The sequence below is a fragment of the Schistocerca nitens genome, chromosome 1 (genome assembly GCF_023898315.1).
Source record: "Schistocerca nitens isolate TAMUIC-IGC-003100 chromosome 1, iqSchNite1.1, whole genome shotgun sequence".
Lineage (NCBI taxonomy): Eukaryota > Metazoa > Arthropoda > Insecta > Orthoptera > Acrididae > Schistocerca > Schistocerca nitens.
The window spans coordinates 511394705-511418678 of record NC_064614.1 but is presented as its reverse complement, the minus strand read 5'-3'; the positions used below and the strand labels follow the sequence as shown (position 1 = coordinate 511418678).

Here is a 23974-nt window from a genome sequence, read left to right as displayed (position 1 = left end):
AAAGTGAAAACATTTACATGCTCATGTGATTACACATACTTATTAAGCCCAAATAAAGAATGATTACAGAATATGTAAGTTTTCTGTGTGATATAGTTCTTCTTTGTGTAAGAAACAACATAGATTTTGTACCCATATCACCCTACACATGCAAAATAACAGAATAGAAGAGAAAGTTACCTCAGGCAATCACATAATGTCAGTAATAAAAATAGTGATGGAGAAATGCAATAAGGCATAGAAAAATCCTTGAAAGCAAATATTTGTGAACAAATCAGATAAACTAAACATTACAAATCCTCATTATTTAACTACCATATACATATGGTCAATGTTTGTCTTTTCTTATAATTTTATGTAGCATACACTTTAAGACATAAGGGGCAGATGTGGATTCTGACCACAATCTATTGGTTATGAACTGAAAATTGAAACTGAAGAAACTGCAAAAAGGTGGGAATTTAAGGAGATGGGACCTGGATAAACTGAAAGAACCAGAGGTTGTAGAGTGTTTCAGGGAGAGCATAAGGGAACAATTGACAGGAATGGGGGAAAGAAATACAGTAGAAGAAGAATGGGTAGCTCTGAGGGATGAAGTAGTGAAGGCAGCAGACGATCAAGTAGGTAAAAAGACTAGGGCTAATAGAAATCCTTGGGTAACAGAAGAAATATTGAATTTAATTGATGAAAGGAGAAAATATAAAAATGCAGTAAATGAAGCAGGCAAAAAGGAATACAAACGTCTCAAAAATGAGATCGACAGGAAGTGCAAAATGGCTAAGCAGGGATGGCTAAGAGGACAAATGTAAGGTTGTAGAGGATTGTCTCACTAGGGGTAAGATAGATACTGCCTACAGGAAAATTAAAGAGACCTTTGGAGAGAAGAGAACCACTTGTATGAATATCAAGAACTCAGATGGCAACCCAGTTCTAAGCAAAGAAGGGAAGGCAGAAAGGTGGAAGGAGTATATAGAGGGTTTATACAAGGGCGATGTGCTGTGGACAATATTATGGAAATGGAAGAGGACGTAGATGAAGACGAAATGGGATATAAGATACTGCGTGAAGAGTTTGACAGAGCACTGAAAGACCTGAGTAGAAACAAGGCCCCAGGAGTAGACAACATTCCATTAGAACTCCTGATGGCCTTGGGAGAGCCAGTCATGACAAAACTCTACCATCTGGTGAGTAAGATGTATGAGACAGGCGAAATACCCTCAGACTTCAAGAAGAATATAATAATTCCAATCCCAAAGAAAGCAGGTGTTGACAGATGTGAAAATTACCGAACTATCAGTTTAATAAGTCACAGCTGCAAAATACTAACGCGAATTCTTTACAGACGAATGGAAAAACTGGTAGAAGCGGACCTCGGGGAAGATCAGTTTGGATTCCGTAGAAATGTTGGAACACGTGACGCAATACTAACCTTACGACTTATCTTAGAAGAAAGATTAAGAAAAGGCAAACATACGTTTCTAGCATTTGTAGACATAGAGAAAGCTTTTGACAACATTAACTGGAATACTCTCTTTCAAATTCTGAAGGTGGCAGGGGTAAAATACAGGGAGCGAAAGGCTATTTACAATTTGTACAGAAACCAGATGGCAGTTATAAGAGTCGAGGGGCATGAAAGGGAAGCAGTGGTTGGGAAGGGAGTGAGACAGGGTTGTAGCCTCTCCCCGATGTTATTCAATCTGTATATTGAGCAAGCAGTAAAGGAAACAAAAGAAAAATTCGGAGTAGGTATTAAAATCCATGGTGAAGAAGTAAAAACTTTGAGGTTCGCCGATGACATTGTAATTCTGTCAGAGACAGCAAAGGACTTGGAAGAGCAGTTGAACGGAATGGACAGTGTCTTGAAAGGAGGATATAAGATGAACATCAACAAAAGCAAAACGAGGATAATGGAATGTAGTCAAATTAAATCGGGTGATGCTGAGGGAATTAGATTAGGAAATGAGACACTTAAAGTAGTAAAGGAGTTTTGCTATTTAGGGAGTAAAATAACTGACAATGGTCGAAGTAGAGAGGATATAAAATGTAGACTGGCAATGGCAAGGAAATCGTTTCTGAAGAAGAGAAATTTGTTAAAGTCGAGTATAGATTTAAATGTCAGGAAGTCGTTTCTGAAAGTATTTGTATGGAGTGCAGCCATGTATGGAAGTGAAACATGGGCGATAACTAGTTTGGACAAGAAGAGAATAGAAGCTTTCGAAATGTGGTGCTACAGAAGAATGCTGAAGATAAGGTGGATAGATCACGTAACTAATGAGGAGGTATTAAATAGGATTGGGGAGAAGAGAAGTTTGTGGCACAACGTGACTAGAAGAAGAGATCGGTTGGTAGGACATGTTTTGAGGCATCAAGGGATCACAAATTTAGCATTGGAGGGCAGTGTGGAGGGTAAAAATCGTAGAGGGAGACCAAGAGATGAATACACTAAGCAGATTCAGAAGGATGTAGGTTGCAGTAGGTACTGGGAGATGAAGAAGCTTGCACAGGATAGAGTAGCATGGAGAGCTGCATCAAACCAATCTCAGGACTGAAGACCACAACAACAACACACTTTAATTTATCTCAAAGAAAACAAAAATTGTACCACAAAAAAGACACATGTGTTTAGAGATTTTTTTATATTGAATAACCGCTATTGATGTTTGGAATATCCATACGGTATCAATGTATTATGCCATTGTAAGTTGTGATGAGACTGTGTTGTGTGGAAGACAGCTAGATTACACACCAAAGAAAATTGTCCCTTATTCTGCACAAGAAGACCACACATGGAGATGATTTTCACTGTTGTGGATAGTAAGGTCTGATTCCAGTGTGTATTTTGAAAGGATAGATACCTCATTTACATTAATTATCTTAGAAAGGGCAGCACAAAATGTAAAGACCCCTGAACCTTGGATGATTACCAAGTGCCCTTCAATTAGCTCTCTTCTTTAGCATAAATAAACATTTTTGCTTGAGCACTATTTTAAGAGTGAATGACTCAAATGTTTTCTTTGCTTTTCAGTCTGCCCTAATATTGCTCATAGGCAACTGATCTTGAGAAAGTGACAAGTATAATGTTCCTGTATGTGACACTGTTATAAAACAAAGCATCTTAGCGTAAGCTGAATTAGTGATTTCTTGGGTGTGTGAAATGAATTCCTATCTATGTTTCAAATTACTATAAGGTGCTATCTTTGTGTTTTCTCTTTGTGCCTTTCTAATTGAGGACGGGATAGGGAGCGGAGAGGCAGAGGAGGGAAAAATGGTGGGGGGGATCACTATATTGCAGTAGTGAGTGTCATGGCTAACACTGTAGAAGAGAGACATATTGTGAGCTTCAGTGACTCATGTGGCATTGCCAGTTGCCAACAAGATAAAATGTTTTCTGCACAACACACAGCTCCAGCAATGAGTAAGACCGCAATACAGAGATAGGAATTCCTTACACTGATGCTATGAAAATAAATACTGGAATCTGGCTCAATTTTTGTAAGGAACAAACGAAGAATTCCTATATCATAAATATTCAGGCGTTTCTTTCTTTCTTCCTAATATGATTAACAGCACTGAATCCTGATTCCATGAGGTATGAGGTAGGAAAAGGAATCAATAAACTGAATGTCATTTTCCACATAGTAGGATGGAAGACATATATTTTTTTTTTAGTTTGCTATAGGTTTTCATGACCAGCACTATCAAATTTGTTTACTGTCTTCACCATATATAATTTCTAACATTTCTTCTTGGCAAGTTATATTGGTCTCTTCAGCATTTGGGGTAAAAGGAGTTTTATCCACTCGTACATCTTCAGTTTCAAGATATCTTCAAATCATTTTTCCATGTTCAATTTAATTGAAGTGGCTACTGAATCTATGAATATCATGTGGAATGACATGTTAATGTAGGAAAGTGATAAACTTCTCGCATCACTAGGTTAAGTAGTTCAAGTTTGACATATTTTCTGTTGGTTTCTATCTTGGGTTCTTCGGTCAATGTTTGTTTGACAATTTTTGTAAAGTTTTGCCAGCATAATGGGCTGGCATTGTCAAAGCCTCATCCTCCATTGCTGGTCATGGGTTGTAGTTGAGTTTTTGGCTGTAGATTTTATGTGCCTGTTGTGCCAACATCTGAGAGATTTTTCCCTTGTCATTACCACTGTGGTTCTCCACTTGTTAGCTGCAACAGTTATTCTCTGCAGCATGGGAATCCAAGATCTGTTCACCTTGAGGCTTACCTCTTTCTTGTTGAAGCTATTGTCATGTTAGTGGATTTCTATGGCTTCTCTGCACAAGTGTGTGTGGTAGGTCTACACCACAGCTAGTACTTCCATGTCGGTGAATTTTATTACGTGATTGGTCTCTCACAGTGCATGTCCTTTCATGGCTGATTATCATCGTGTACCAACCTGCAGTACCATTTGTGTTTGGTGATCCTGTTGTTGATTGATCATCCAATCTCTCCAACGTAGACTTTTTCACATTTACACAGTATGCCGTATATTCCTGATATTGTGAGTGGGTCCCTTTTACCCTTTGTCGATCTGAGACACTTTTTGATCATCTGAGACAGTTTGTAAATAGTCTTTATGGCATGTTTGCACAAAATATGGCCAATCTGCCCTTCACTTTGTGGATGTTTGATGGAGAGACTACCTAACATTCCTTCTTCTGATGTAACTTTGCTAAGTGTTAGAGTTCATAACATTTATCATGCAACTGGTGGAGTAATTATTGCTCCTCAGGATGGTTCTTAGGTGTTGCATCTCACATCTGAGGTGCTACAGCTCATGTATTCATTTTGGGTGTGTTATGAGATTATTAAACACTCTCCTTTTTGGTTTATATGATAGTCTGTGCAAGTATCAGTCTGTGTGTGTCAGTTTTCGACACATGCTGTGTCCGAGGTTCTCACCATCCCTCATAACCAGCACATACAGAAAGGGTGCTGTTGATCATTTTTCTACCTCTATAGCAAATTTCATTTTTGCATGGAGACTGTTAAGACATCTTAGAGAGTCACCAAGCTGTTCCTCGCCAAGGCTCCAAACAATGTAGGTGTCATGGATGTACCTACACTACACCTTAGTTTTGCAAGATGTGGAGTCCAGCCCCTGTGTTTTGAAATGTATCTAGAAGAAATTGGCCACCATTGGACACCATGGCAAAGGCTTACAGCTGTTCATAGAAATCTTCATCCCACATGAAATAACTTGAGGTAGGACATGCATGAAATAGCTTGGTCATGTCATGTGGGAAAATGGAACTGATGTGCTCCAGAGAATCACTGAGTGGCATTTAGATAAACAAAGCAACAAGATCAAAGTTGACTAGGATGATGTTTCATCAAAGTTTTAGTTTCTTAAGCTTCTCAGTGAAAAGTCTTGAGTGCTTTATGTGTGTGTTGGTCTCTTCCATATGCAGCTGAAGCAGAGAGACCAGGTGCTTGACAAATTTATATGTCAGTGAGTCAGGAGCACAAATGATTGGTCTTAATATTACATCATTTTTATGGGTCTGTGGTAATCTATACAGCCGTGGTGGTAGGGCCCGTGTGTTGCTTATGTTCTTCTGTACATCTGCCAAGAGAGAAGATACCTTTGTTTAACTGATTCATATTCCTTGTGATCCGCTGCATCAGACTTGTGTTTAGCTTTCAGTACCTTGGTGGATCTAATAGGTCCTAAATCTTTTGCTCTGATCCTTTGGTCTTCAATGTAATGATCACATTTTCCTTGTTGGCAGGCAGTACCGATATGCTCTTGTTGGTGTTAAGCCTCTTGATAACTTGTAACTCTTCTCTTTTCACATTGCAAGCTGGTGATTTTGCTCGGTGCACTATCCTGGCAGTCTCAGTGCATATTTTTGCAACTTTTTCTAAAGAAAGGGTCCACGTGTTCACTTCAGTGTTAAGCACTGATATTCTTCTTAGGTAGGCATGATAGCGAAATTTCCTCCTTTTTGAAGGACGGACCATTCTTCCGATGTCAACAGTTGTTCACTAAGGTTAACTACTGTGTGTGGCATGTTGAGAGTTGACTTGTTGATCTGCTTTCCGCATCTTGCAAACTTTTTTATTCTGTCCCTGCAGCAGTTGAGTTTGTTCTGGAAGCTCCGGTGAGTAATGCTGTCAGTCTTATCCAGTGTCTCAGTGCATGCTGCCACTTAGTTAATTAAAAAAAGTCCAAAAGCTGCTCATCACTTCTTGCCAAGTCTCCCCATGTTACATGAATTTGCTCACAAAAATAAGCTCTTTCTATTCTGTCGTAGGTATCCTGCAAATGGGTGGCAGTTGACTAGATGCTTACATTTCAGGAACTCTTGAGTGTATCCTTCATCCTGATACTATGACAAAAAAGTGAGAGAGGATAGCAAACAGGCTTTCTTCTTCAGTCGCTAGTCAAGGTGTCAGCACAGTCTTGAAATCTCATCCCCACAGAGGCATAGTACAAAATTTTTTGGGTTTCTGAGACCTCTATTGACATATTGCATGTTGTTTTCTGTCTTGTGTTCTTTGGCTGTCTGTTGTTTCATTACTTTTCTTATCTTTCACAAGCACAAGTGGCTGGCACTGTCAAACCCCACCTTCCATTGCTGGTGGTGGACTGGAGTTGAGGTTGCAGACATAGATTATTTGAGCTTGTTGCATGAATTCTGTGGGCTTTCCCTGGTCATGACCACTTTGGTTCTTCCCTTGCTACCTTCAATGGTCATTCTCTGCAGTTCAGGAATCCAGGATCCATTTACCCTGAAACTTTCCTCTTTGTAGTTGAAGCTATTGTTATATTTGTGAATTTCTATAGCTTCTCTGAACAAGCAGTTGTGACTCCACAGCAAGAACCACCAAGTCAGTGAATCTTACTATGTGATCGGTCTCTCTCTGAGTGCATGCTGCACCATTACCAATTTCTCCGCCTGTTCCAAACCGCATTACTGTTTGTGTTCAGTGAACCTGGTGTTGATAGAGCATCCAGTCATTCCAACGTAGACTTTTACACTCGCACATGGTATATGGTGTATTCTCAACATTGAGAGTGGGTCACTTTTGTAATTTGTCAGTCTGAGACACTTATTGATCTGGATTGGTTTGTAATTAGTCTTTACATTGTGTTGTGCTGTTTGTTACCCTGGGGATGTTAGCAGAAAGGCTGCATCCAACATTTCATCTTTTGACATGTAAGATTGACCACATAATAAACATTTTCTGTCATGGAAGTTATTGCTCCGGGGAAGAGCTATCAACCCTGCTGGTTGAAGGAAGCCATAGAAATCCACAAACATGACAATAGCTTCAACAAGAAAGATGAAAGCCTCAAGGTGAATGGATTTTGGATTCATATGCCGCAGAGAATGACCATTCTTGGTAGCAAGAGGAGAAGCACTATGATAATGACAGGGAAAGCCCTCAGATGTTGGCACAATGTATGTATATAATCTACAGTCACGAGTTCGACCCCATACTGCCAGCAGCAATGGCAGATGAAGTTTCTGCAATGCCAGGCACTCATGCTTGTGGTATATCAGAATGAAGAAACCGAGACAGAAATCAGTGCAGTTTGCCACAAAAGCTTTAACAGTTTTGTTGTTCAGGTGTGTCAATAAATAATGAGACATTACTTTAGCAAACAGTATGAGTTTGCTCTTCAAAGGTGCAGATTGAAATAATGAAATCTCTTGAAAATATCTACCAGATAAAAGGCACCATTCCTTACTGTTTGGAACTGTTGTCACAGATTAGTCTCATTACCATTTTAATAAATTTTGTGACACTATCAGGTAATGCTACAAAATGAACAAAGATTTACACTACTTCTGTATGCAAAAGTAAACTAGTAAAGTCTTTATAACTGTCCTGGCAAAGCTGTAAAAACATTCTGTTATTTTTTAGATTGGATTTGATTTTGTCACGGCTTGAATTATTATAGCTAATAAGGAATGGAGACTTGTACTTAGATGTTCTCATGCAAGATATTGTCTGTACACCACACAAGAAAACATAAAGTGTTTGGCACTTCTTTCTACAAATAATCAACAAATCTATGATAATGACCCACCATTTAAGGTGCTCCATCATTAATGAATGCAACAATATTATTCAAAGGAATATTATTTTTTGTAAAGTGTAATGTCACAGTATTAAATATAGATAATCCTTTTGGGTATGTAATGAGATTTATTGTAAATAGCATTCCTTCTCATAATGTATCTTTTTCATCAGAATAATGTACATAAACCATCAATGAAGCATTATTATCTACAATGGTGGACTCATCCAGTTGCATGGAAAATGAAGAGTTTTGAAGAATACTTACAAGCTCTCTCTCTCTCTCTCTCTCTCTCTCTCTCTCTCTCTCTCCACCATTAAGTGCCATTTCTTCAATCCCTCATTTTAATGTGCCATTGCTTTCATTACAGTTTCTCCATTATTATAGCTTTTACCATATTTTTGACCCCAATTGTGAAGTGTGTCGAGTGAGGTAGTGCCACTCTTAGCACTTTTATTGGGAAGATGTTGATGAAATCCCTATTCAGCCATCCCAATTTAAGTTTTCCATGATTTCCCTAAATCACTTTAGACAAATGCCAGGATGGTTCCTTTGACAGGACATGCCTGATTTCCTTCCACAGCCTTCCTTAATCCGAGCTAGTGCTCCATCTAGTGACCTCATTGTCAACAGGACATTAAACACTAATCTTGTTTCTTAAATGATGCAGTGATTGTTCAACAATTTTGAAATTTTTTATTGTTTTATGTCTTGAAAATATTCAATGGGCTTGTCCTTATTATTTGAATTGTTTTATTTCTTGAAAATATTCAATGGGCTTGCCCATATCATTTGAATGCTTTGTAAAAAGATGTTCTTCCAGTCATCTTAGCTTCATTGCCCCATTGGATGATGATGTATTACACAATAAACACATTGAATGTTTTTTGTTGACAAAATATTCTTTGAAACCCATCTTGAGATACTCTGGCAAAGTCGCAAACGTGTAATTTTTTTTTTTAAGCCACAGGTGCACACTATTTCACAATATTTTGTTTGAAGCTGTAGGCTTGTGCTCACTCTTACAAATACTACTGTATACTGACTAGTGTCACTGCAAATAAAAGAGCCTGTGCCATGTATATTCATCAGCACATGCACATTGCACACTGTGGATTGGGTTTGGGGTGGAGACGGCACCAGCTACAAACTCTGCTGGGTGGTGTGGGGAGAGATGCACGAGCTAGTCTGGAGCGAGGCTCTTTTCTGTTCGTGGTCTCACAGTAGCACCATTTAGTTTCACTTACATAATATGAACTAAACTTATGCATGGGTGATACAGATAGTATATTTTTGAAGTTTAAACTGTCACAGGTGATTTTATGAAAACCTAATGAAAATGTTTTTAAAATCCATACTGTTTATTTCGTATAATGAAAGCTGGAATGGCCACAAGTGGATGATAGGTCTCTACCACTGGTTAGAGCCATAATTGAAGTGTAGGTCTCTCACGCCCTTCCCCCCTATAACTGTCTGGGTATGTCAGTTGTAGCACATTGCACATTATTTCATCGCCATACAGCAGTTTTTATATTTTTTCTTTCTGTTGATAACCATATTCATGTTTTTGTTTTGTGTCTCTTTCTTCCTGCCCTTTCAAATGTATCTTTATTTTTGTTTTTACATATAGCTCATGATAACTGGAACTTTAAAGGGATCTCTGATGGCATACATTGTGAAGACTGTTTGTAGGTGAGAGCTACATTCTTGTTTTGAGAGAATGCTAATATTTCAGCAAGTGTAACTCATCTCCCCCCCAGCCCCCTTCTTTACCAACTATATTTCTTACATTGTGTGCATTCTTAATGCTGTAAAATTATAAAATGTAAGGCTTTGGCACAGATCTAGTATTCAGATTTACTATTTATGCAGGTAAAAAAATTAAAAAATCCTTGTGCTGTACTTACATAATTGTAGATTCACTGGGCAAACATTGGCTGTAAGACCTTGTAATAGGGCATATGTTGCCAGAGGCTATGATACTTGGTCTGTTATTATTAATGAAGAAAGGAAATTAGTCAGTAGGAACTGATACTTGTTAGTTGTCTAATCAGCGGTGGACAATACAAATCCTGTCATAAGATATGTCAGTGGTATATTTAACTGAAACCAATCATTTGCTTTAATCACCTCATATCTTAATGTTGCTACTTTGTTGTAGAAAATGTGAATGTTTTGTTTTGTTTAGGCAAAAGTCGTTTTGGACACTCTTGTCTGTATGTTCAGTGCATACTGTGATGACCAATATGTAGTAGAATCTTGTGAAGTTGAACAACCGGATGGTGTTACCAATTTGTACCCTGCTCTGGTCTACCGTGAAGAAGTTATTGAAGTTGCAAAAGCCAATGACTATATCGGTGTGTGGTACGTACTGCTTTTATTCTGATTCACACAACAGACTTTTTGTATATTGTGTTGTGATTTGAAGTTGGCATAATTCCACCATTTTATATTATTATAGCACAGAAACTCTGTGTAAGTATTTTTGTTACATCTTGCTACAAGTATTTTTGTTGTTTTTGTTGCTCCATTGTCCAGTTAGCTGACAAATAATGTATTCTGTGAATACCAAACAAAAGCTTGTTGCCATGAGGCAAATCCAACAAAGGAAACTCCAGGTAGGACTATCAACAATATAAAGAAAAGGATAGGTTGCGACTCACCATAATGATGGCATGTTGACTTGTAGACAGGCACAACAAAAGGAATGTTACACAGTTCACTTTCTGCCAAAGCCTTCTTCAGAAAATATGTAGCCCCTTTGCCATCCGATACCACCTCGGACTGGAACAACTGAAGCACATCCACTCTCATTACCTACCAAAGATCTTTCACATCTGTCCTGATGTGAATCATATCCCTGCAGAAGATCCAGGTGCAAGATCTGTCCTATCCACTCACCCAACATTTCATACTCCACTACTATCACAGGGTTAACCTACTGTCCCATCAGAGGCTGGGCTACTGTGAAAGCAGCCATGCCATGTACCGGCTCTGCTGCAATCATTGCACAGCTTGTTATATTGGTGTGACTACCAACCAGCTGTTCACCAGAATGATTGGCCGCAGCTGTTGCGACAGCAAAGTAGACCATCCTGTGGCACAACATGCAGCTGAACTTAACATGTTTGCTTTCAATGGCTGCTTCACAGCCAATACTGTCGGGTCCTTCACTCCATCGCCAGCTTTTGTGTACTGTCGAGATGGAAGTTATCCTTGCAACATATTCTCTGCTCGTAAAATTATCCTGGCCTCAACTTGTAGTGACGTATTGCCCCCGCACCCTCCACCCAAGAGTTTCTTCCCCCTCAGTCCTATCACCTCCTCCCTATTCACGCCCCTGATGCTCATTGTGTGCCACCCTCTGCCAAAGCACCTGCCTGACTGCCTTTCCTCTTCCATGTCCCTCTCCTTTTCCACTCCCTTCCTCCTCCCCCTCCTCCCCCCCTCCCCCCCTTTTCCTCAACTCCATGTCCCATAGCCTCCTGACATACGCCTGGTGGCTCACCATCTGCCCCATCGTCGATAGAACCGACTGTGGTCCTTTGGTGCAGAGCCGAGTGGAGGGTCTGAATCAGAGGCTCAGGCAGTTCTGTGATCGTGTAGGCTGCAGATTCCTCGACTTGCGCCATCAGGTGGTGGGTTTCCACTTAATAGCTCAGGAGTCCACTACAAACAGAAGGCGGCTACACGGATAGTGGGGGCTGTGTGGAAGGGACTGGGCATTTTTTTTTTTTTTTTTTTTTTTTTTTTTTTTTTTTTTTTTTTTTTTTTAGGTTAGAGGGTCTCAGGGAACCACAGAAGGGGTGTCCGTCTAAAAGTGGGGAGGTAAAACACAGTAAGGTAGTTGTAGAAATGATTGGTATTGTAGTTGTAAATTGTCGTAGCTGTGTTGGGAAAGAACCAGAGCTCCAAGCCCTAATAGAAAGCACTGAAGCTCACATAGTTGTAGGTACAGAGAGCTGGCTAAAGCCAGAAATAAGTTCAGCTGAAATTTTTTCAAACAGTGTAACAGTGTTCAGAAAGGATAGATTAAATACAGTTGGTGGTGGAGTATTTATTGCTGTTGAGATAGTTTGCCTTGTAGCGAAATTGAAGTAGATAGTTCATGTAAAATAGTATGGGTAGAAGTTATACCTGGATAATCGGACTAAACTATTAATTTGATCGTTTTACTACGGACACCCCCCCCCCCTCCCTGACTCAGAAGATATAGTTGCTGAACAGTTCAAAGAAAACTTGAGTCTCATTTCAAATAAGCACCCCACTCATACAATTATAGTTAGTGGTGACTTCAGTCTACCCTCGATATGCTGGAAAAATTATATGTTTAAAGCTGGTGGCAGGCATAAAACGTCATCCGAAATTGTACTGAATGCTTTCTCAGAAAATTATTTTGAACAATTAGTTCATGAGCCCACTCAAAGCGTAAATGGTTTGCAATAGCTTACTTGACCTTTTAGCAACAAATAATCCTGGACAAATAGTGAGTGTTTTGACAAATACAGGGATTAGCGACCACAAGGCAGTTGCTGCTAGGCTGAATATCGTAACACCTACAACCATCAAAAAGAAATGCAAAGTATATCTATTTAAAAAAGCTGATAAAAATGCTATTAACACTTTTTTAAGAGACAGTCTTCACTCCTTCCGATCTGGTCATGTAAGTGTAGAAAAGTTGAGGAATGTTTCCAAAGAGATAGTATGGACAGCAATTGAGAGATATATACCACAGAAATTAATAAGTGATGGTACTGATCCTACATGGTACACAAAACGGGTCAGATCGTTGTTGCAGAAGCAACGAAAAAAGGATGCCAAATTTAAAAGAACGCAAAATCCCCAAGATTGGCAAAGTTGTACAGAAGTTCGAAATATAGCGCATACTTCAATGCGAGATACTTTTAATGATTTCCACAATGAAACTCTGTCTTGAAATCTGGCAGAAAGCCCAAAGAGATTCTTGTTATAAATAAAGCACACCAAGTACCTTCACTGCGCAATAACAATGGTGAAGTCACTTATGACAGTGCCACTAAAGCAGGGTTATTAAATGCGATTTTCCGAAACTCCTTCACCTAAGAAGACAAAACAAATATTCCTGAATTCCAATCAAGAACAACTGCCAAGATGAGAAACATAGAAGTAGATATCCTTGGTGTAACAAAACAGCGTAAACCACTTAATAAATGCAAGGCCTCCGGTCCAGATTGTATACCAGTCAGATACCTCTCAGAGTATGCAGATAAAATAGCTCCATATTTAGCAATTATATACAACCACTCGCTCACAGAAAGATCCGTACCTAAAGACTGGAAAATTGCTCAAGTCACACCAATACCCAAAAATGGAAGTAGGAGTAATCTGCTGAATTACAGGCCTATATCACTAGTGTCGATTTGCAGTAGGGTTTTAGAACATATATTGTATTCGAACATTATGAAGTTCCTCAAAGAAAACGATTTATTGACACATAGCACGAATTCAGAAAATATCATTCTTGTGAAACACAACTAGCTCTTTATACTCATGAAGTAAGAAGTGCTATCGACAGGGGATGTCAAATTGATTCCATATGTTTAGATTTCCAAAAGGCTTTTGACACCGTTCCTCACGAGCGTGTTATAACCAAACTGTGTGCCTATGGAGTATTGCCTCAGTTGTGCAACTGGATTCTTGATTTCTTGTCAGAAAGGTCACAGTTCGTAGTAATGGATGGAAAGTCATCGAGTAAAACAGAAGTAATATCCGGCGTTCCCCAAGGAAGAGTTGTAGGCCCTCTTTTGTTCCAGGTCTATATTAACGACATAGGAGACAATCTGAGTAGCCGTCTTAGATTGTTTGCAGATGATACTGTCATTTACCGTCTTGTAAAGGCATCAGATGATCAAAACGACTTGCAAAATGATTTAGATAAGATATCTGTATGGTGCGAAAAGTGGCAATTCACCCTGAATAAAGAAAAGCGTGAAGTTATTCACATGAGTACTAAAAGAAATCAGCTAAATTTCGAATTCGCGATAAGTCACACAAATCTGAAGGCTGTAAATTCAGGTAAATACTTAGGGATTACAATTACAAATAACCTAAATTGGAATGATCACATAGATAATATTGTGGGTAGAGCAAAACCCAAGACTGCGGTTCATTGGCAGAACACTTAGAAGGTGCAACAGGTCTACTAAAGAGACTGCTTACACCACACTTGTCCGCCCTATTCTGGAGTATTGCTGTGTGGTGTGGGATCCACATCAGGTGGGACTGACGAATGACGTTGAAAAAGTACAAAGAAGGGCAGCTCGTTTTGTATTGTCGCGAATTAGGAGAGATAGTGTCACAGACATGATACGTGAATCAGAGTGGCAGTCATTAAAACAGAGGTGTTTTTCGTTGCGACGAGATCTTCTCATGAAATTTCAATCACCAGTTTTCTCCTGTGATTGCAAAAAAATTCTGTTGCCACCCACCTACATAGGGAGAAATGATCATCACGATATAATAAGAGAAATCAGGGCTCACACAGAAATATTTAAGTGCTCGTTTATCCCGCGTGCCGTTCAAGAGTGGAACGGTAGAGAGACAGCTTGAAGGTGGTTCATTGAACCCTCTGCCAGACACTTTATTGTGAATAGCAGAGTAATCATATAGATGCAGATGTAGTCTTCTGTTCCCTCCATCTAGTCCCAGCATTCTCCACCAACAAACAGTGCTCTTCTACCCCCCCCCCCCCTCCCACCTGTACCTTGTTATCCCTTCCCCAACCCCCAATCCTCCAGGCAGGTTGCTGCTTTTGTTCCATGTGACAGCTAAATTCTGGTCCAAGCTTCCATAGATGACAATCATATGTGCATGTGATGTGATGTGCTTGCTTGTGTGAATGGATGTGTGTGCGTGTTTCCTTTTATGAAGGATGCCCATGGCCGAAAGCTAAATATGCAACACTCTTTTGATTGTGCCTGTCTGCAACTCATTGTGTCATCTTTACAATGAGCAGCACTCTATCCTTTTCCTTACTTGTTGTCATGAGTTTTTAACTATTGAGATGGATATTGTGTTTGTATTGCCTGTTAACTTCTGTCATTGATCTTCAGCTGATGTGTGTTTGATGATTTTTCCTGATGTTTCACCAGCATGAGTGCCTGGCATTGTAAAAGGCCCTGCATTGCTGAAGGTGGACTATGTGGCAAGTGAACCCTTGACAGTGTCAACCGCCCTTGCTGCAAAAGTCAGAAAAATTCTTAAACAGACATCAGCTGAAGATCCCAAGTTGGAAGCCAACAGGCGATACATCAACAAATGACCATGAAAGCCTCAATTATTACGATTTTGTCTTAATTGCATCATTTTCTAAAATGGAACCAACTGCTTTGATTGTTCCCTGCTACTATATTGGAACTTAAGTACCTGCCTTTACCGAATGCGCCTTTGCACTGAAGATGCTCTCTCACTTTTTTGTGTATATTTCTCATAACATGCTCCCATCAATAAAATTTGCAAATACACAAATACTTTTTGTTTTTTGTGAGAAGATGATGGTTTATGCTTTTGAAAGGACCTGGGTACCGGTATATTAGGATAAAATCTTTGGACATATTTTGTATTTCACTGTGCATGAGACAAGTATATTAACAATAAAAGGAAAAGGATAGATTGCTACAAAAGGATAGAATGCTATTCAACATAATGATGACACATTGAGTTGCAGTAGGCATGACAAAAAGGCTGTTACATTTTTAGCTTTCAGCCAAAGCCTTTTTCAGAAAAGGAAGCACGCACGTATGCATTCACACACACTTGACCACCATCTTTGGCAGCTTGGGGCTGTTTTATTGTTGATATTCCAACCTAATGGTTTCCATTGTTAGTCAAGTACATTATGTGATTAAAAAAGAGAGATATTTCAAAAGGAGAATTCACTTGAGAAAGTTTTAAAATTGCAAGGAGACACATGGCTGGCCCAGTAGGTAAAAGTTCCAGTACTCAACCATTTACTATATTTCCCTTTTCTCAAATTTCTCTTTTTCCTTGTCCCCCACTTCCTTTCTTCTTTTCTGTATCATCTTATTTATCTTCACCTCCCTCCATCTCTCTCTCTTATTATTTCCCATCTCCTTTTCTGCTTGCTTCTTAGTTGTGCTAATCTTCCTACCTCTGATTTATCGTATTGCCATGTCCTACCATCACTGGTCTGCAGGTGGCTTGCTTCTGCCCCTTCATCTTTTCTCCCCTTGTCTGCAAATCAGATGGGGTCCTCTCATTCTTAGATCTGAGTGACCTGCCCCTTCTTCCCAACCTACCAAACTGTATCCCTCTTTCCTCCCTGATAAAAGAACTGATAGTTCCAGAAGTGTGGAATTGATCTTTCCGACTGTTATTGTGTCTGTCAGCAGTACTGGAATTTTGTCTCTGAATCTAAGTACAAGCCACCTACACTGTCTTCTTTTAATTCTACACAGAAAATATTTAAACATTGTGTTTTTGTACTTCTTGTCTAATTGTTTAGGGCTCTTAGTACACATATCATGTGAAGTGTGATCAAAAAGTAATGGAATTTTTTGTTTTTATTAAATAATCTTTATTTAATCATCATCAGCTTTGTTCACTTAAAGTAAACCTGTCTGATATAATACACTTGTATCAGCACCTTTTCCAATCTTGGAAGCACTTCTGAATCTCACTTTTCGTTATGGTGGTCAGATCCTTCAGCAATTCTGTTTTTATCACGTCAGGGATAGTGAAACAACACCCTTTCAAGATTATCTTCAGCCTGGTGAATAGAAGGAAGTCACAGGTGCCATGTCCAGCAAATATGGTGGCTGTGAGGCAACATAATGGTTTTATTTTCTGTCAAGAAATCCTGTATGAGTATTGAGGAGTGAACAGCAGCATTATCATGATGGAATTTCCATGAGTGGCTTTGCCACAGCTCAGGTGATTTTCTTCAGACTGCTTCATTCAGACTGTATATAATTTCCAAGTAGTATTCCTTATTGACCGTACGACCATAAGGCATGAACTCATGATGCACTATCCCATTGTAATTAAAGAAAACAGTGACCACAACTTTCACATGTGATCAAACTTGAATTTTTTTCAGTCTTATCTTTTCAGGCAGTTTCCATTGGGACAGTTGGGCCTCAGTTTCAACATCACAGCCGTATACCCAAGTTTCGTCACCCATCGTAACCTTCTTTAGAAGTTCTGATTCGTTGTCGACTTTATTCAGCAGTTCCTGAGTGATGTCTACACAATGTCATTTTTGGCCAAAATTCAACAATTTCGGAACAAACTTTCCTGCTACACATTTTGTGCCCAAAACATCTGAAAAAATTGCTTGGCATGAGCCAAAGAATATTCTGACATTTTCAGTAACCTCTCTGATAATAATTCAGAGATTTTCCAGAACCATTTTCTTTACTTCTTCCACAGTGTCAGCAGTAATCGATGTGCTAGTATGGCCATGGAAGTTGTCTTAAAAGTCATCTTACCCTCTTTGAAATGTTTCAATACTACTCATCTTACTTATAGTAGATTCGCCAAAAGCCACAGTCAGCATTTTGAATGTAGTGGTGCACCATATTCCATTTTTGAAGCAAAATTAAATGAAAATTGTTTGATCCATCTTTTTCAAAAGTAAAAATTCACCAAGCACTCGAAAACACTTATAACCTTTTCAACTGTCAGTAATACAGTACCAACAAGATAAAAATTAATAATAATAAAATAAATTTTTAAAATCAGATGTATAAAGCCTGCAAATTAAAAAAAAAAATCCTGTTACTTTTTGTTCACACCTCATGTAGTGATCACATATCTTTCAGTTATTGTTACCATTACATCCAAGGTGAATTTTGGGAGGAGGGAGTGAAAATTTTGAGTATGCAATTATCATAGTATTTTACAGTATTATGTACTTGTCAGTGGTGATGTATTTAATATCCAAAGATCTGGATTGTGTTCTTTATTTCATAGATTATATATTGTCATTTCTTAGTTTTATTGTCTGTGTTAATGGAATTTTTAAATAGAGGAATGTGTTTCAGCACTAAAGATTTATGATAATATTGCTGTAATTTTAAATAGTTAATTTTTGATTTTAGGTCAGTCTGTTTATTCAAAATGTCAGGATATTTCATCATATACGTGAAAAATTTCTATTTCTATTTAGCCTGCTACCTTTTCCAGCGGTGTGTAAGATTGACAAGTGTTGTCTTATGTTACTAGTTGTGGGGTTTCGTTCTTTCAGATGTGAACTAAGTGAAAATAGGTTTATGCCTGTGAAATTAATATGGTCTCTTAAGTTTGCTTTGAAATTTCTTCCTGTCTGTTGTATGTGCATTTTCTCATAGTTATCCTATTTTAACTTACAAACACTCAAACGAATGAATTTGCAGGACTGTTCTAGGGAATGACGAATTTGTAATCATACTGTATTGTGTTTTCTGAAGCTTCATCCTCAGATTGATTTTTTGGAACGCGAGTTTGATTTTATCTGAAATTTTTTCCCGATGTGATATGACAGTGAATGGAGCTTTTTTGTTGTTATGCGGTTTTGTTAGGGTAATGCTGTCTTTCATTTTCATTGCTTATAGCTTACTACTGTACGTCTTAAATGTATATGCACATATTGGGTGTCCCAGGAGGAATGGTCGGTGTTCAGGTATGTGAGAAGAAAGATCATTTGATACAAAAAAAGTCTAGTAAATTCTCTAGAAGAGATCTATTTTTCACAGTAGTGAAAATGAAGTAAGAAGTAAAATATGCACTTGGAACCCATGTTTACAGGACTTTTTTTTACCAAATTATTCAATATATTGCAGAGAACCACATCTTGTAAGTTAGGGGTGCAGGCCTGAACTTCATTCATCAGTTACGTGACACCAGACATTAAACCTAAAAAAAATCACTACAATTGTTTGTCTTTATACTAAAACAGAATGTATAATAGTATAATAGTATTTTTACTTTAAGACATCTTTGAAATCCATGCTGCTTACTGTAGAGAAATGCAGCAATTCGAAATAGCCTATTTTTGTCGTCATTCGTTTCTTAATCCTGTGGAAGATATTGGTTAGAGATAAGCCATTAAATTTTTGTGGACAAGCTTGGTTGTCTCCTAAATAAATTGATGTAATTTATGGTAAAAAATTGTGAACTCATTTGCAGCTCTCTCTCTCTCTCTCTCTCTCTCTCTCTCTCTCTCTCTCTCTCTCTCTCAATTCACAAATTTTAGTTCATATTTGACAATACTGGTAATTAATTAATTAATGTCTAACAATATATTTGGTTTTCATTGTACAACTTTTCAATCTTGGTAACTGGTCAGCATAGAATCACAGCCAATTCAATAACAGTAATGAGGAATAAGTGCAAAGTAAATTAAACATTAAGTACTTGTAATGTCAAGCTAATAGTTTTTATCATAGGTACTGAATGAGTGTTACATATACTACTATTATTTATAGCCGCTTGTGTTCTTTAATTAACTATCACTGATTTCTGTGTCAGCCTCCATTTTCCTTTCATGTAACATTTTGTCTTGTAATTAATTGTGTCATGATTTCTCTGCTCTTCTTAATTTTTAGTCTCATGTATAGCATATTGTATTTGTCTACTTTTCCTCATAATATATGTAAACTGGAACATACGTTTTGGTTTGTTACTGTCCTACTTAAATATAATTTCCTATATTGACCAGCAGTATGTTTGACCTCAACTTATGATTGTTTATACTGTTTTCAGGGATTTGAGCAACTTCACATTTATGTTAGACTACAGCTGACAAAATGTATTGATGAGAAAGCTTTTTGTCTGTTGAACATGGAAGTGGTGGTGGTGGTTAGTGTTTAACGTCCCGTCGACAACGAGGTCATTAGAGACAGAGCACAAGCTTGGGTTAGGGAAGGATTGGGAAGGAAATCGGCCATGCCCTTTCAAAGGAACCATCCCAGCATTTGCCTGAAACGATTTAGGGAAATCACGGAAAACCTTATCAGGATGGCTGGAGATGGGATTGAACCGTCGTCCTCCCGAACATGGAAGTCATCCTTATTGCATAGCATTTTGACAGAAAGTATGGTTTTTAACATGACAGCATAATGGACTTGAATGTGTTGTCTACTACCAAATGTTCCATCTTTCCATCACTTGTAAGCATTCAGGCCATCCGTTGCAGATTAGTTTCTGTTACTATCATAGTAATCTGTATTCACTCTATGACAGGCTGCTCCAACACTGCTCTACTGTGCGAAGGCACTACCTGGTGCTCCTCAGCTTGCCCACAAGCATGTGCAATTAGTATAAGCCACCCGGAAGGTGGTCCATGCGCATTCTTCACATCTGAAGGGCAAGTGGCCACCCCTGTCGGCACACGTTCTGTTAGTATTGTAGCATTATGCAGGCTGCTTGCATGGCTGGTTGCTTGATAGCAGGATTGTGTTTGATGCATCGTCACATGAACTAAACTCTCCAACTTTGAATGAGACCCTTTAAACAGGAACACATTTACTGCCAGACATACTGGCAACCTTGTTACGATTCTGCAAACTTCTGATGTGGCTAGTCTGTGGACCAAGTCTTCCGAGCAGGACATAGATCTCACTGGGTTCTTTTGGTATTGTGTTGAACAAACTAAGAATGGAATAGCGAGTGTCAACCCTCATTGATGATTTTATAATCATGGACAATTTTGTGTTTAGTGTGAGAGACAGTGAGGAAGCTGCAGTTGTTTGCTAGGAATGGGCAGAACTCTTCCTGCAAATAAGCCTTCCACTTTCCAAATGAGCAACTAATTTGAAAAATGTGTCAATATAGGCAGGGAAAATCAGGTGCTAAATAATTGTTGAAATTCGTTTTGAAAACCTTCAGCTGTCTTTTATTATGCACATTGCCACTAGTTTTGGTCATAGACCATTTTTGAGCTTAGTCTAAATGAGGAAATACAAAATGTTAGAGAATGTACAATTTGACAAGTTAGTGTAAGGTTATAAACATTGTGCATAAATGGCAGGAATATTGTACCTTGATGTAAGCAATTACAAGTTGCTGATGCAGACCAACCACAGTCAATAAAATTGTCAGCAATACTATACTTCTACAGAGCAGTTAATACCAAAAGGCTTATTCATACAAAAAATCAATAACAAACTAACATATATTAGCTTCCTACCTTTTTACTATATGTTCATTCTCTGCTTTGTCCTATAGATAAATAAACTTGGTCAATAATTTTGTTTTTGGGTTTTCACTCCCCTGTAACATGGACTCTGCAGATACTTTATTTATTTACTTAATGAATGTATAAGATAATACTTTACTCTTTAATTTCCCTTGTCTCCCTTCATTGGTTCTCTTTTTCTCTCTCCCCACTCCTTCCCACTCCTCAGTTCTACTCTCTTTCTCTATTACCTTTTCTTTTTTTCACATTGCCCTGTGCTTATAGTGGATTGTTAAAATTTCACTGTAAAGAAAAGCTTCCAACCCCCCACCCATCTTTCTTCTAGTTATGCTGTTTAAAATTAGAATATTTTTCTAAGCACTCAGTTCAACTGAAGGCTCTACACAGAAATTATAAATTTATTACTAAACATTTTGGTCGGTTTCAATTTCTCTGTTTCTGTATGTGTGTTGTACAATTAATATTGCAATATATTTCGCAGATGTAAGTTGTTGTTTACTTTCAATTAAAAACCACAATGTTCCATTACATCTGTTACATTAATGTTTCACTTTTTAGTACATACTGTACATATTTTATCTTTAACATGGCATTATCTTTGCCTGTTTTTCACTTTCTGTTTGATGTATTTTCATCTGTTAATTCATTATTGATTTTCATGTGAATAAGCCTTTTGCTGACGATTACTCTGTACAATTATTATATTGCTGACAATTTTACTGACTATGGTTGGCAACATCAAGATATAACATTCCTGCCATTTATGCCGGAAAGTATGGTGTTTGTAACCTTACACTAACTTGTCAAATTATACACTAGCCAACATTTCGTATTTCCTCGTTTGGGCTAAGCTTGAAATTGGTCTATGATCAAAACCGGTAGCAGTGTGCAAAATAAGACAGCTAAAGGTTTTCACAATGCATTTCAAAAATTTGAAAGAACTGACGGCAATAAGGTATGTTGTTCTGTACGTACGGACAACTGCTGAAGTTGGTTACACAGCACATTTTGTTGGCAGCAATATCAGGTTGGCACCAATCAAGAAAGTAACTTTACCTAGGCTGGAATTGCTTGCTATATTGATAGGCTCATGACTCATTCGTTACTTTTGCCAGAAAATGGGAGTCAATGACAACAAGGCTACATTGTGGAGCGATTCAGCAGTCACCTTGGAATGGATATGAAATGATACAAACAAATTGAAAACTTTCATTTGAAATTGGCTGACAGAAATCCTGATGTACGCTACACCCAGTCAGTGGAGGCACTGTTCTGGAAGTCAAAGTCCCACAGATCATCTCATATGGGAACTCTAAGCAGACTTGCTAATAGCACTTAACATCTGATGGTGTGGACCACCATGGTTTTCAGAAGACAGACAGTCATGGCTCTGGACATCCCATCTCTACTTAGATTAATGCCAGAAGTCAAAATCCGCACAAATGTCATTCTGATCATCATCGCCAAACCCCTGGTCAGCATTGCAAAATTTAGATCCTGCTGGTGAATACTTCATGTAACTGCCCTTGTATTTTGACTTGTTGAGAGTACAAAGAAAAATATTAGAAATACTAGTAGTCTGAGTACTCTGGAGTTACACAATGCCCATATAAACTTGATCAAAAGAGTTCAAGAGGAGCTATTAACTACCAAACTCGCTGTATTGCTTTAGGGAGAATAGTTGCTTAAAGCATCAAAGATAGCTCGGTACAATCCTTTCCTGTTGGTTGGTGTGATTTTGTTAGTTTGTAGGGTGCAATGCACTGCAGTCACTGTAAAAATTGACCACCATATCAAAAAGTTAAAACAGTTCCTATTCACATGTGCCACAACACGGGCATTTCACATTGAACTTGTCAGTGATATGTTCACTGATACATTTATAATGGTCAGGCAACACTTTGTAGAACATGGAAGCCTACAATTTACTGTTTACCCTGACAATGTTACAACATTCCACGCAGCCAACACAGAACTCTCTGAACTCTTCAAAACTGTCCAGCTTACTGACATACAATATTGGTGTGTCCACAATGAAATTATTTGGATTTACATTCCACCACGGGCAGCTTGTTGGGGAGGAATTAATTATAGGCTTCATCAGGCAGTGTTTGAGGAAGTAACTTGGTCACTCTCAGGTGAATGAAGAGAACTTAAAACACCATGTTGATAAGAATACAAGCCACAATAAAGTCAAGAATGACTGAAAACTATAATGGAGACAGTGGATTAAAGTGTGAGCTGTAGTTATTGTGTTGAATTCCTTTAATTACTAGTGAGTTGCAACGCTGTATTTTAGATATTAATTATTTAGTAATGGCAATCTCTTTAAAGTTCATGGGCTCGGTTCAAAGGAGTTTTTCATTGGTCTGAATAATGCCATTTTGTAGTAATGTGGATAATAAAGAGTGTTGTCTTGTGTAACATTGGTCATAGTAGATGGTCAGCAAATTGGAAATTGTGGTTGTTTTTCTCCGTAGATAAGTAGTTGAAAGAAATATATGCCTTCATTTATCTTGTGCTCTACTGTGAACATTTTGTGTTTTGTTTGTTGCTGGAGTCTATTAGCTAATTCATAAATTTCATCAGTTGTTTGGTTGAGAAGGATAAAACTGTCATCAGCAAAATTATTTTAGTAGATAAAGTAACTTTCTGGTGTACAAGGGTTCTGGAATTTTTGCTTTCAAGGTAATTTATATTTACAGCAGTTGTTAAACAATCTGTACAGCCAACCACGTGTAGATAATCTTTTT

The 23974-nt window shown here is 38.2% G+C and overlaps 1 protein-coding gene across 1 annotated transcript in view; it reads left to right on the top strand.

The window, feature by feature from the left end:
- The window catches only part of LOC126253170 (phenylalanine--tRNA ligase beta subunit), a 117626-nt gene that overhangs the window by 72511 nt on the left and 21141 nt on the right, over positions 1–23974 (top strand). The window contains exon 7 of the mRNA XM_049954329.1: positions 10233–10408. Within this exon, the coding sequence (XP_049810286.1) occupies positions 10233–10408 (176 nt within the window). The remainder of the gene's footprint in view (positions 1–10232; positions 10409–23974) is intronic.